A 13,370-nucleotide genomic window follows, 5' to 3' on the forward strand; every position below is an offset into this window, starting at 1 on the left:
CTTATTTTTTTTCTTATGAATAATGAAAACAATCATTATTTTAGCATGAATTAGTTCCAATATACGTGAGTAAGGGACTACTTTAAAATGTAAATAAAAACACAGGTCAAGTAGACAGAGGCCAAGGTTAAGAATAGTTTTGCAGTTTACATTTAAGTCATTAAGGGGCACCTGGGTGACTCAGTTGGTTAAGCATCTGACTCTTGATATCAGCTTGAATCATGATCTCACAGTTTGTGAGTTCGAGCCCTACCTCGGGCTCTGCACTGAAGGCCCAGAGCCTGCTTGGGATTCTGTCTCTCCTTCTCTCTGCCCCTCCCCAGTTTGTGCTTGCTCTCTTGCTCTCTCAAAATACATAAATAAACTTAAAAAAAATAAAAGTCATTAAAAGATTCATTAAGAAGTATAACTCAAATTGATACCTAAAAAAAAAAAAAAAAAAAAAACCAGAAGAAACTGTACAATAGGTAAATGAGTAAATAAGGAGATCCCCATTAGTTCCATGGCAGTAGCTTCCTGTAGTGGGTAACATTTCTATTTCTTCCTGTAGTACATCCTCTGGCATCAGAAATAGATGGGGAGCCACCCCTCACTAGGTGTATGACCTTGAACACCTGTGAAATGTTAATAGTTATGTAATAACAATACCTACTCCCTCAGGACTGTAATCAGGACTCAATGAGATAATGCACATACAATTGTTGGTGCATTTTCTGCCAAATTTGAGTAACTGCCAAATAGTTTGATGATAATGATGCTGACAATGGGAAAAAAGTATGAGAGGCAAAGTGCCTTGGTAGGGTACAGTGGGTAGAAACACATGCAAGTCTCTCTCCAGGGCTTAAGATGATTTTAACCGGACATTTACTGAGTGGAAAGAACTTTCCTCTGGGAGGCAGACACCCTCGGTCCTGTCCCTAGCATTTCTAGGACTGACCGTGTGGCTGGCCCTGGACGGCTGACTTCATCTCTCCCAGTGAAGTTCACAGTGGTGTTCAAATGGGGAGGTGCCATGACCTGCCAGCTCCAACCTCTCATCTCTCCTTTGTAGGCAGGTGTGCTCCCATTAAAGAAGAGAGTTGATGAAATACTCCATACTCATTGAGAATTCCAGCTGCAATATTTAGTTAATTCTTTGTTCCATTTTATTCAAAGAAGGAGCTCATTTACATTCAGCTTTCAATGAAAGAAATTAACGTTGCCATGCCTGCCGATCCCAAGGAAACCCCATAAGGAAGCGGCCACTTTCCCATTCTCCTCCTGCAGACATGCCTTGAGAATTAAACAACAGGCAAAACTTGGATTTCAGTTAGCCTTTAATCTAACTCCCAACTTGTTAACAGTATACAAAGATGTAAGTAGAAAACATCCTAATGTTATCTATCAGTAGTTCTGAACAGTCACAGTGGTCACACTGTTGGAGCTGAGGTCACTCACATTTTAAGGAAATGCAGTCTACCCTGTTTTCAGTGGAACGCATGCTCTGGCAGTTGGCAGGCAGAGAGATGAGGCTTATTTTGTTCAGTGTATCCAGTTGACTGGAAGCAGCTGTGTTCTCTCTCCTTTACTCAGCAGTTTTCAACACTGTCCCTTTTCCTTTTATTTTAAAAGTGGTATCAGAACTGAAGGGGGCTTTCCTTGCTAAAATAAAATTAACTATACGTGTCATACATTTCTGGGTCCACTTTTCATGGTTAAATCCCCACAGAATTAGCAATTCATAGGAACTTAATTGTTAAAAGAAGTTAGCACACTTGTATCCCAAAAGTACAATTTAGAGTTCGCAGTATAGGGCTCTGTGGTATAAAGTGCCTATGAGCAACTTTCGATCATATACTGAGGCCACGGAACTTCCCTGGAGAACAGATCCGTTGTTGGCATAAACAGTGGTCACGGTAGGCTTCTCAGATAGAATATTCTGGATGCGGAGAACCTATTCAGGGGATACAAAAGATGAATACAGAACCGCCATACACCCATGTCACTCAATCACCAATAATCCCTGTCTTCCACAATGACACAATGATTAAGAGGACATGCTGTTGAAAACAGCAGTTACCAATCTTTTTAATGTTTAAGTGAAAGTACTTTTTTTTAAACCTTCAAAGAAAGTACTTTCTTAAACCATTTAGTTGCGCATGCCAACACAGGATTTACTGTTATTATAGTAATTGAGCATTAATGGAAATATTTCCACACCAATGTGAGTACTTTCGCACTACTTTAGCAGGAACAGAAGTCATGTCATGGGGTGAGCTGACAATAAGCTAGGTATTTGAAATTGCCAGTATACCACACAAGGAGGGCACATGTCTTTATAGAAAATGCCTTTTGACTAGTTTCCACCGTAATTTAGTACATCAAAAGATTATCTTTCTGAAAGTATTTGAATAAGTGAAATTCTGCCAATTATTGGCTTACAGCACTTAGAAAATCACTGCATAAGTTTACTGAATTATTGGTTTAAAAGGGCTAAACAGACCATCCCTGTGACAGCTTACTGTATTATTAGTTCAAAAGGACTTGAGTCATTAAAGTTGAAAAATTAAGGTTTAAAAAATATGAGAAACCTCTGATGACGGAGGATTGTTTGGGTCATAAACGAAGAGCTTCTGGCCATTAGGATGACAGCCTACGAAGATGTCCCCCGAGGAAGGATCAATAGATAAATTATCCACTAGTGTATCCAACTTGAGTACCTTCCAAATGAAAAAACGTCAATATCTAAATGACATGAGAAACTTGATTAAATAATTTAGGGCTAACCTTTCTCGCCTCTTTACACGTGGGAAAATTATACACAGCTCCCTGCTTCCACCCTTTTAGCACCAATATTGCCTAAAATAAATTTAATAAACTGGCTTAGAGTCACTTTTCATCTTCCCTGAAATTAAGAAAGTTAGGGCGATAATCCATCTCTCTAAAAAATGGACTCCTTTTCCCTTAAAAGATGCACAATGATCAGTTAGCTCTAGGAACTCATTCAAAGCAAAATAGGAAATTCTTAATCAATCTAAAATATGTGTTGTCAAGCAGGAAGAAAATAATAATGGTGTGGAACCCAATTTCTACCTTCATTTATTATTGAAAGAGCTGACAATGTGCATAAATCTTCATTGTGGAATCCGTCTATTAGTCTTTTCAATTGTGAAAATTCTTATTGGAATTCATTGGGTACTACCAGTACTGCACGGAATGGGCTCTAAATCTGATGCAAATATCGCTCCCAACCCTCTGCTGCGTGTAATCACTCAGTCCTTGTGATTGCTGGGGACAGGAGACTTGCCTAGTTTAGGCAGGAAATATTTAAAAACCCAGAATGGCAACACTGGCATCATAGTCTCTTCTAAGTGAAGCATTGTGGCAATATAGTATAACCTATGTAATTACAAAGTGTAATAGATTAAGGTCTACTTATTATATGTAAAATAAGTATTTTACCTTCAATTGAGTTAAGTTCATATTAGGGTGTTTTTCCAAAACATGAATTTCATGAGCCAGTATATCAGCAACGTAGATGTACCTTCACAGAAAGGACACACTAGTTAGAGTTCTGTGCCAGTATAAAGCTTCGTTAACACAGTATGGAAGAATAAGTCTTAATAACCTGCCAAGAAGTTAATCAATGATGGGCCCTCAGGGACTACTTGATAAAGGTCAATTTTTATTTAAAAAGTACACTTTCAAAATCAATTCATTGTTGCTACAAACAATCCCGGAATTGCTTAAATTATTTTTCGAAAGGTTTGTAAGGGGAAAAATAATACAGGACATTATCTTGAATATAAAATCTGTGATATTTGCTGCCGAAAGGACAACAAAACAAATGTTTGACTTCCAGAAAAAAAGTTTTTACATTCCACAATATAATTTGATATTTCTAGGTGTCATTTTCATGTAGAAATATACAAAGCAGGACACACTTTATTATTTATTAATAGTCATTCACATTTGATAAAATATTTATTAGCATATTGAGAATTTTAAGAGTGAGAGATAAGTATCTATTCAGAAGAATCCATCTACATCTAAGGACGGTGAATTAATGGACTCCTTTACGGTAATTTTACTCATTGAATTGACTGTTCCATGGCAACTGTTCTATTGAGCAATTATCTTGTGTAAAGCCATGAACTCAGTATTGTGACAGACATAAAGAAGAGGCAGACTCTTCCTAAAAAGTTCATAGCATGTGGGGATGATCAGACTGGTTTGTACACATTAAACAAATAATACAACATGATCGGTACCGTGAAAAATATTTCAGGTCTAGAGACTGAAGAAATATCTAACTCTTGAGAACATAGGAGGCTTCACAAAGGAAACGCATCTGCAGTGGATATGGAAGGAGAGACGGGATTTGAGGAAATGAGGACAAAGCACCTTCTAGGCAGAAAACACGTGAGCAAAGGCACAGGGGCAAGAAGGAGAGAGGCATATTTGCAAAATAATGAGTTCTTTGTCTAAAGCAGGGAAAGTATGAAAACAGTTGAAAAGCGAAGTTGAAGCTCGCCTATTAAAGAAAGTCTAACCCTTTAGCTTGCCTTGATTTGATAAGCAATTGGGTCCCTCTGAATATTTAGAATAACAAAGTGGCATAATAACAAATGGTCAGTTCCATTCAACAAGTACTGTGCATTTGATCTGCACCTGGCAGTGCTCAGCAGGAGAAGTCAAAGAGGAAGCACACAGAGCCCCCTCTCTTGGAGGGCCTCAAAAGCTAACGGAATACAGAACAACAAAACTAACAACAATGCAAAAAATGGAAGTAGACTGAAAACAAGTTGGAAGGAAGTCTAATACGCTAGCCAAAGAGACTGAGAACCTAAACCAGGCAGGTGTCAGAGGGAAAGAAAAGGGGACTCGAATGAGGGCAGAAGCCCCAGTGGATAGGAAGGTGAAAGAGAAGGAGTTAGAGCTGAATCCTCTTTTATTAGTATTGTTTGTAGCTTGGGTGCTGGAAAGTCTGATTCTCATAATGGAAAGATAAGAGTTGGGGAGAACAACAGATTTCACAGGAGAGTTACAATGATTCCACATTCATTTTCTGTAATCAAAAGCAGAAATTGTGTCATGAAAAATGACATTTTAGTTGCCAAGGAATGCCAAATTTCTTTCCTGTTATATTTGTAGTAAATTGTTCAGTGTGCTCAGGGAGTATATGGGAAAGTTAATAAAACTTAATATCCTTTCTGTATGTGATGGTTGGACACATAGAAACAGTGAGATAACTCGGTGGGGGGGGCGATTTGGCAAAATCTATACAAGGTAACATTTAAAGGGATCACTCCTTGAGTAAGTGGTTCTATTCTGAGGGGTTTGTTCTATAGAAACACTTGTACAAATGTGGAAAGAGGAAGGGTTCATAGCACTACATTTAGCCAGTGCCCAGCTGGCATTTGAACCCAGGTCTCTCTGTATCATCCCCAAACCTGAAGGTGGATCTTGCTGTAATGCTCACTTAGGGGGCTGTTCCTTAAAAATATCTGGAGGAATGCTGACAAAGTGCAGCCTGCTTGGGATTCTCTCTCTCTCTCCCTCTCTCTGCCCCGCCCCCACTCATGCTTGTTCTCTCTCTCAAAATAAATAAATAAGCTATAAAATAAATACTTAAAAAATAGCTGGAGAAGCTTCAGTGGTAAATGAGAAATACAGAGTACTTTTTATTTAAAAAAAAAAACAACAGAGAAAAAGCCTCCTGCATATCCATTAACAGATAATTGGTTTAATTAGTTTAGGATCATGCCTATAATGGAATAATATACAGCCAATAAAACAAAGACATATTTATTTAAAGGAAACACATACCTCATACTTTAATATGTTTATGTAAATATGGTCCCACTTCATAAAAAATTTGCATTTATAAAATTAAGTTCTACAATGATATATACCAAAATTTAGATATTGTATGTAAATACATAATACACACACACACACACACACACACACACACATATATATATGTATATAATATACATACAAATACCATACACCGAAATAATATCAAGAAAGCTTTTTACACTAGGGAAAAAACAAAAGCAAAGTGAAGAATTTGGCCCAGCACCATGACTAAGGAGAAATGAAGATACTCTAATAAAGAATCATACTTTTTATCAGGTGAAATATTGATCCCATTTGCTGCGTCAAACCCTTCTGCTACCACTTTAACTTCATCTGGACTGTAGTAAACAACATTTGCCCAGTGTAAGTTCAAGTATGTTTCCAAATACTTTAAGAAAGGATCAGAGAAATAGTGGTCATTGGTGGCATAGAAATGTGCCGGTCCAACAGCTATGATATCATTCACACTGAAAGAGAAAAAATAATGTGTGAGAGAAAATAACAAGCCAGTTGGTCTCCATACTAAAGATTAAGTCTCTAGAAGGTGTACACAATATGTGCTTCAAACTTTTTGGTACGAGCCTTCCCAGGAAAAGCTCAGCTAAAATCAAATGGCTGCAGTCACATGCAATCTACTATAATATCATTTTTTCAGAGAACAGTTTTGTATGATAACAGGTAATCTGAAGACAGGTCATTTAGCAATTATGGCAGGACTATTATAAAAGAAAAGAGAACTTGGTGCCAACAGGGTATGTTTTTTGACAGCAAGAAATGTAGGGTTTAACAACAGTATGAAAGGACACGGCTGTCTATGGTACAGAGCTGGGTAGAACCTCATTGGCTGGTGAGCTGGTTAGGCCATCAATAACATTTACCTAGCTTCCATTTACTCAGTTGCTAGATTTTCCTGTATTGCTCTGCCTAGTGATTAGTCAAAGTAAAGGCCGACTGTTCAATTTCTACCTGACTCACAAAGCTGACCTGCCGAGACTAGTGAGCACTCGATAAACACTTGCAGAGAGGCGGATGATGAAACTGCCATAGTAAAATGCTTCAGGTGAGAGATTTATACGCAAAAAACAATTACATTTTTAAAACTAGTTAGGCAAGGGTGTTATTAAATTTAAATTCCAATTACCCTATGCAAAAATTTCTGAAGGAGCCTCTTTCTTCTTTGTTAAATGGAAAACAGAGCTACAGGGAAGGTGAGTCCCCTCTTTCTGAAAGAGTACCGTGATACAGAGGCTGCCTGGACAGTATTTATGCTCCTACTTATCATGAGGTGCATTTTTGGAAGAATGATAGGAAGTTCCATGCATAAGTCCTAGACAGGGATTGAGAAATTAAAAATATGCATCAAGTTCAGACTTAAAAGAAGCAGTAGGCTAAGGCAAGCTGAGCTGGGATGATACACATGATTCTCTTTTGGCCACATTATCAACTGGCTGTATCTTCGGGAAGTAGGAGCGATGCACTTCCAGTTTGTACCCCTCCAGTTCTGTGGAGCCATTAGCCCACAGCTAGCACTACCCCTGTGAAAGCACATTGTATCAGTCCCATACAAAGCACACAGACTTCATTTAAACCAGGCCACTCCTCCTTGGCAGGACAACTATTAGTATTTGGATGATGAGTCATCTGAAATGGAAGGTGACAGCAGGAAAAACAGTGAGGTTTGTCTTCTACTCCCAAGATGGCCCTGAAGAGCATCTCCCCTATAATCCAGTGTTTTATCATTTCTCAAGGGAATCCTCACAGAGCACTGATTATTATGAGCGCCAATGACTTTCCCTGCTCTACAAGGAAGCTACACACGCACATATTTATGTATGCGTATATGTACATGTATTTTACCTCTTCTCAAGGCTGAGAAGGACCATCGTGGGGAATATACGGAAATGCCAGAGATAAATCGGAGAATGAACAAAGGGACTGAGTACCTTGGAAGAAGTTCATGTTTGATAGTTTTTAGGTGCAAAAGAGAATTTTCTTCTTCTTCAAATTTAAAAATTTCCACTGTATTCTTAAATTCTGGGTGGTTTACAACAAAGAGATAAACTGTGTCATCTAAAGAATTGAAAGAACAGAGTTAATTTACAAGACATAACCATAGGACCTCTGGGCAGACACTGACATTTAAATACCACAGGCGAGGAAAGGTTGAATGTATAAACTGTTAGACGACCTAACATCATTCTTCTTCCCCTTCTTTCCCATCACTGTCTGGCTGGTGTTATTTCTGATCGTTGGTCCCCTGACCTTTAAGAAAGAGTGTTTCCCACTCCATATACAGAATTCATGAATAATCTGTTTATAGTTGAATTCAGAAATATAGCTCTCTTTTAATGCAATAATCATAGGTCTGTGAAAAAGGTTATGAAATCTAAACATTCTCTCAGGTGTTAACTGTTAGAAATTTCAAATGTAGCCTAAGTTGCTGCTAGCTGGAGAGGCAAATGATCAACTTATTTGTATGAAGAATACAGAAATAATTCATGAGTTAATTGTTCTTCTCTTACTATAGAAATGATCCAAATCTATGTTCCACAGTCATTTGCAAACCATGATAAGTTTCTTAATGTGGGTAGCTCATCAGCTCTTACCGCGGTCTATGAAAGTGCTGATACCATGTGGATTAAACGAAGCCAAATTGAACCCACGGCTGATTCTTAATTCCAGTGCCCTCGGGTTTTCTTCTTTTAGATCCATCATTAGTATCCCTCCAGGCTTATCTGGGGAAAAGCTGTGGAGTCCTGGACATTTTAAACCCTTTTCAAAACAGAGGAAAAAGTTAAATAGAGGCTTAAGTGTGTTTATGGGCTAAAATGGGCAGTATAAATAAAAGATAAATAGATCCTTTGATTAAAGGTGGTGGTATTAAAGCTACAAATGGCAAGAAAGCAGAGAGGGGACAATAGGAAAAATAGGAATTGGGGGCTGGTGAGCTGCAAGACGAACAAGAAATGATTTTTCTGAGTTGAGGCACAAGACCAGGGGTATAGTCTCTTAAGTGGATAACCACAAAGTTGGTGGCCCGGAAGATACCAGGCAGAGTTGAGGATGGGAGAAGTGAAAGTTTACATATGGACTGAAGTGTTGGTGAATGGCTGCAGTCAAGACTCCCCTCCTTGTCTCACACCCCAGATCCAATCTGTCAGGAAATCCTGTTGACTTTACCTTGAAAATATATCCCTTCATAAAGATGTGAACATTCCTCCTGACCTTTTCCGTGACTGCTTTGGCCCAAACCACCACCGCAATTGTGGCAACAGTCTCACAACTGCCCTTTCTGCTTTTTTCTGGCTTTTCCCTATGGAAGACTGGTCTCCCATCAGCATCCAAATTATGCCGAGGATGTCATGCCTCTGACCGAAACTCCATCTCACTCAGATTAAAAAGTGGACGTTCTTATGATTTACTAAAGACCCTGTATGATCTGCCCTGCTCACCCTCCTACACCTTCCTCGACCGCAAACACTCTAGGTCTCTGCTCCCATCTCCTATTGGCCACACTGGCTTCCCTGATGGTCTTTGAACAAACCAGGCACATTCTCACCTCAGGGCCTTTATATCCATTGCTCCCTCTGCCTAGGAACGCTACCCCCCACCCCCCTAGATACCTAAGGCTCCTAGATTCTTTGTTGTCAAAGGTCACTTATTGCCATTTGACATAGATACATTTTCACACGTACATAAATGGCAGCCTGACCACACCCTCAGCATGGCTGTCCCTCTCCACTGCCCCACCTTCCTTTATTTCTTGTAAAAGTACTACTACATCTGACACATATTCATTCTCTCCCCATTGGAACATGAGCCAGGACTTTGCCTCCTTTGTTTGCTGCTAGATCCCAGGGCCTGGAGCAGTGCCTGGCAGGTAGTTTGTCCTTTTCCCACTGATTGCAACTATCGCCTTTATCATGTACTAAACCTCTGTTTATATATTGATCTGTCTGGGGACTCATGCCTTTTCCTGTACCAATATACCACTTTTTAATCTTTATAGCTTTGTTTATAACATACATATATACATGACTATATATATATATATATATATATATATATATATAATTTATTTTCCTGTATAAAATTTGGAAATTAAGTTGCTATTCTGAATGGAACATTATTTTTATTTTTATGACTATTGCATTTTCTATTTGTTTTTCCCTAGTGCATGAGAAGGCGAGGAATTTTACATGTTCATTCTGAATAGTCTGATCCAACCATTTCATTGAACTCTCTCTCCCCTTAGGTCAAACAGTCTGTTAGTTGAATCTCTTGGATTGTCTAAAAAGCAGGTAATGACAATGTCTGAAAATTATGGCAGTTTTGACTTTTTTTTCTACTTCCTATTTTTTTCTTGTTTTATTGGGTTATTAAGAATTCTAGTAGAGGGGTGCCTGGGTGGCTCAGTCAGTTAAAGCATCTGCTCTTGATTTCAGCTCAGGTCATGATCTCACAGTTTGTGAGTTCAAGCCCCGTGGGCTCTGTGCTAACAGCACAGAACCTGCTTGGGATTCTCTCTGTCTGGTTCTACCTCACTTACGTATGCTCTCTTTCTAGATAAGCAAATAAACTTAAAAAAAATTGTTTCAAATTAAAAAAAATAATAAAAAGAGCTCTAGTAGATTACTGATGGTCACAGTATTTGGGGGTGCTGTGTCCCTTTTTTAAACATTTATGGGAAGGTAGCACCAGTGGTAATGTTACACCACTGAGAATGATGTTTGCTGTAGGTTTCAGAGAAATTATCTTCTATGTCTAGTTTTCTGGGATCCTTCAAGCAGGAATGAACTGTTGCATTTTTATTCAGTGTTTTCTGGGGACCCACTGAAATGACCTAGGTCTTTTCTCTTTCAAATCTTTTCAGTCATATTTTATGCAAGTTTAAAAGAGTGTACAAAAATTAAGTCTCACTTTGTGTACAAAATTGAACATAACAGGAATTCTCCCCAATTAAAAAAAAAATCTATCAAAATGCTCTAACTTCAAGGCTGGCAGGCTCAGCAAGCAGAAAACTGGAATTGTACTATTGCTACATGGGAGTGCCACTTCTATTTTGGAGCACTGTCCCATAAACAAGAGTATGATTTCAATGCACAGAAAGCAGGGATGGTGATAACTATTCATGATTATTTTAATATTGCCCATCACATAAATCTGTTTTTTTCCTCTTTTTAAAAGTTTTACTTATTTTTACTTGCAGCAAAATATACGTACCAAAATTGATCACCTTCACCATTTTAAGTGTAGAGTTCAATAGTGTTAAGTGCATTCACATTGTCATTTAAATCTTTTTTGTATTCTATTCTGTGTCATACAATTCTTCAGTAAGGGTGATGTGGGGCTGGAGGTAACCCTCAAACCCACAGCTGTGCAAAGTGTGGAACAGGATGGGTTACATGGGCTAACATGCTTGGAGGAAGAACAAACAGCTGCCATGAGGTACACATTACTCGTTACTCATTTAGAAAGAAGTGCATTCTGGGAAATAGTAGAGACAATGCTGAGTAATTTAAAAAACAGCAGTAAAGTGGGATTATTTCTAAATTTGAAAAAAAGAAAAGACAGTCATATCACCAAGGAAGGACAAAAAAGCTGAAGAAATTCTGTTGACATGCCTACAAGATCCTTATGACTATTCTAAGCCCCTTAGTGAAAATGGCTATAGATTTATGTGCTTGGAGACCTCACTCCTCCTAATTCAGATTTATTCCTATGGGGGCTGAGATCTTGAAACAGGTGAGTTCTGGATTACACAAATCTCTGAGAACACGTCCTTTGCAAAACAAAAAACAAAAAACAAAAAACCAACACCAACAACAAACACAAAAAAAACAAAAACCAAAAAGAAACACATACACACACACACACGCACACATACACCTCAGTGCTTTCTACTTTCCTCAGGATTTTTGCGCCTGTAGTTATGAATAATTTTGATGAGGAATCCCAGTGTTTTCTCCTAAGCCTATAGACATATGTGCAAGCATGTGCTTCCAAACAAACAACCCAGAGACCTACTAGAAATATCATTTTACTCATTCTGTGTAGGTAATTAAATAAAACTTGTCTTTTGAAACTGTATTTTTTAAATTTCATATAAATATTAGTGTGTCTGCCAAAGCCTACAATGTTTCTTTTTTCCCCTCAGTGGTAACAACCAACTGTTCAGTCTTTCACCTAAAAACTATCAGGAACCTGAAGAGTGTTCTAACCCTCATTCTCCTCTAAGCCAAGTTCTCTCAGCTTTCCCATACCTCTCACAACTGTTTTATTAGTGCTGTGACTCTTCAAAAGTCCCTCTATGGTTTCCACATCAGAGTCTCAGAGCCTGAAAACGAAGGATGCTGAGAGGGAACAGAATCATTACAGGCTGCCTTCAAATTCTGATACGTCTTGGGGCACCTGGGTGGCTCAGTCGGTTAAGCATCTGACTTCAGCTCAGGTCATGATCTCGCACTTTGTGGGTTCAAGCCCCACATCGGGCTCTGTGCTGACAGTTCAGAGACTGGAGCCTACTTGGGATTCTGTGTCTCCCTCTCTCTCTGCCCCTCCTCTGCTTGAACTCTGTCTCTCTCTCTTTCTCTCTCTCTCAAAAATAGACAAACATTAAAAAAAATTGTTTTTAATCTGATACATCTTTCTCAAGAAAAACCAAACCCACAAAAATGCCACAGACATTTTTGGGTCACTGGCACCCAAGCCAGGGTGCCATTTTGGGTGTCACTGGCACCCAAGCCAGGGAAGAAGGGTGATCAGAACTTCCTCATCTCCCACTTACAAAGTTTTCCAGTTAGAGGCTATTGGTGAAGGTCAGAACACAGTCAATTTTAAAGACTTTCTACTGTATACCCAGAAATGTGACTATTTTTCATCTTCTAGGAATGAAGGCAAAAGTGAAGGTTATAAATAAACTCAGTTGATTATTTTCCACTTATGACAGGCTATTCAGTGGGAAAAAGAAAGAAACTAGAAAAAGAAAAAAAGCCTTCGTCTGGGAAAGTTGGTATAGTGTTTGAAAATAAACAATAACAGCAAGAGTATAAGCTTAAAATGGAGGATCTAATGGAAAGAAAGATAGATGCTTTATTCATTTATTTTATTTATTTATTTTTAATGTTTATTTATTTTTGAGAGAGAGATAGACAGAGCATGAGCAGGGGAGGGACACAGAGAGAGAGGGAGACACAGAATCCAAAGCAGCTCCAGGCGCTGAGCTGTCAGCACATAGCCCGACGTGGGGCTGGAACTCACAGACTGTGATATCATGACCTCAGCTGAAGTCAGATGCTTAACTGACTGAGCCACCCAGGCGCCCTGATGGGTGCTATATTTAAAAGAACATAATGTAGTATGGAATATCCATAATAATGTCCAAAATATCCTTTTTAATAACAAACTTCTGAAACACAGATTGCATTGGAATATTTTAGTGCAATGCAGTAGGCACGTAAAGAGCAGTTCATCAACTGGCAAAGACTTGTTTATCTCTACATTTAGATAAGCTTGAAGACATTTTC

General features: G+C 38.6%; 1 protein-coding gene across 1 annotated transcript in view; it reads right to left on the reverse strand.

The window, feature by feature from the left end:
• Positions 1-1,298: 1,298 nt before the first annotated feature.
• PON2 (paraoxonase 2) overlaps positions 1,299-13,370 on the reverse strand; it is a 28,251-nt gene continuing 16,179 nt past the window's right edge. Inside the window, exons 4-9 of the mRNA XM_019443379.2 lie at positions 8,451-8,616; positions 7,788-7,914; positions 6,111-6,311; positions 3,442-3,523; positions 2,571-2,699; positions 1,299-1,933 (exon numbers count right to left, since the gene is read on the reverse strand). Coding sequence (XP_019298924.1) covers positions 1,775-1,933; positions 2,571-2,699; positions 3,442-3,523; positions 6,111-6,311; positions 7,788-7,914; positions 8,451-8,616 — 864 coding nt within the window. The 3' untranslated portion in view covers positions 1,299-1,774. The remainder of the gene's footprint in view (positions 1,934-2,570; positions 2,700-3,441; positions 3,524-6,110; positions 6,312-7,787; positions 7,915-8,450; positions 8,617-13,370) is intronic.

This window comes from Panthera pardus, unplaced genomic scaffold, assembly GCF_024362965.1.
Source record: "Panthera pardus isolate Hobbes unplaced genomic scaffold, ASM2436296v1 HiC_scaffold_8, whole genome shotgun sequence".
Taxonomy (NCBI): Eukaryota; Metazoa; Chordata; class Mammalia; order Carnivora; family Felidae; genus Panthera; species Panthera pardus.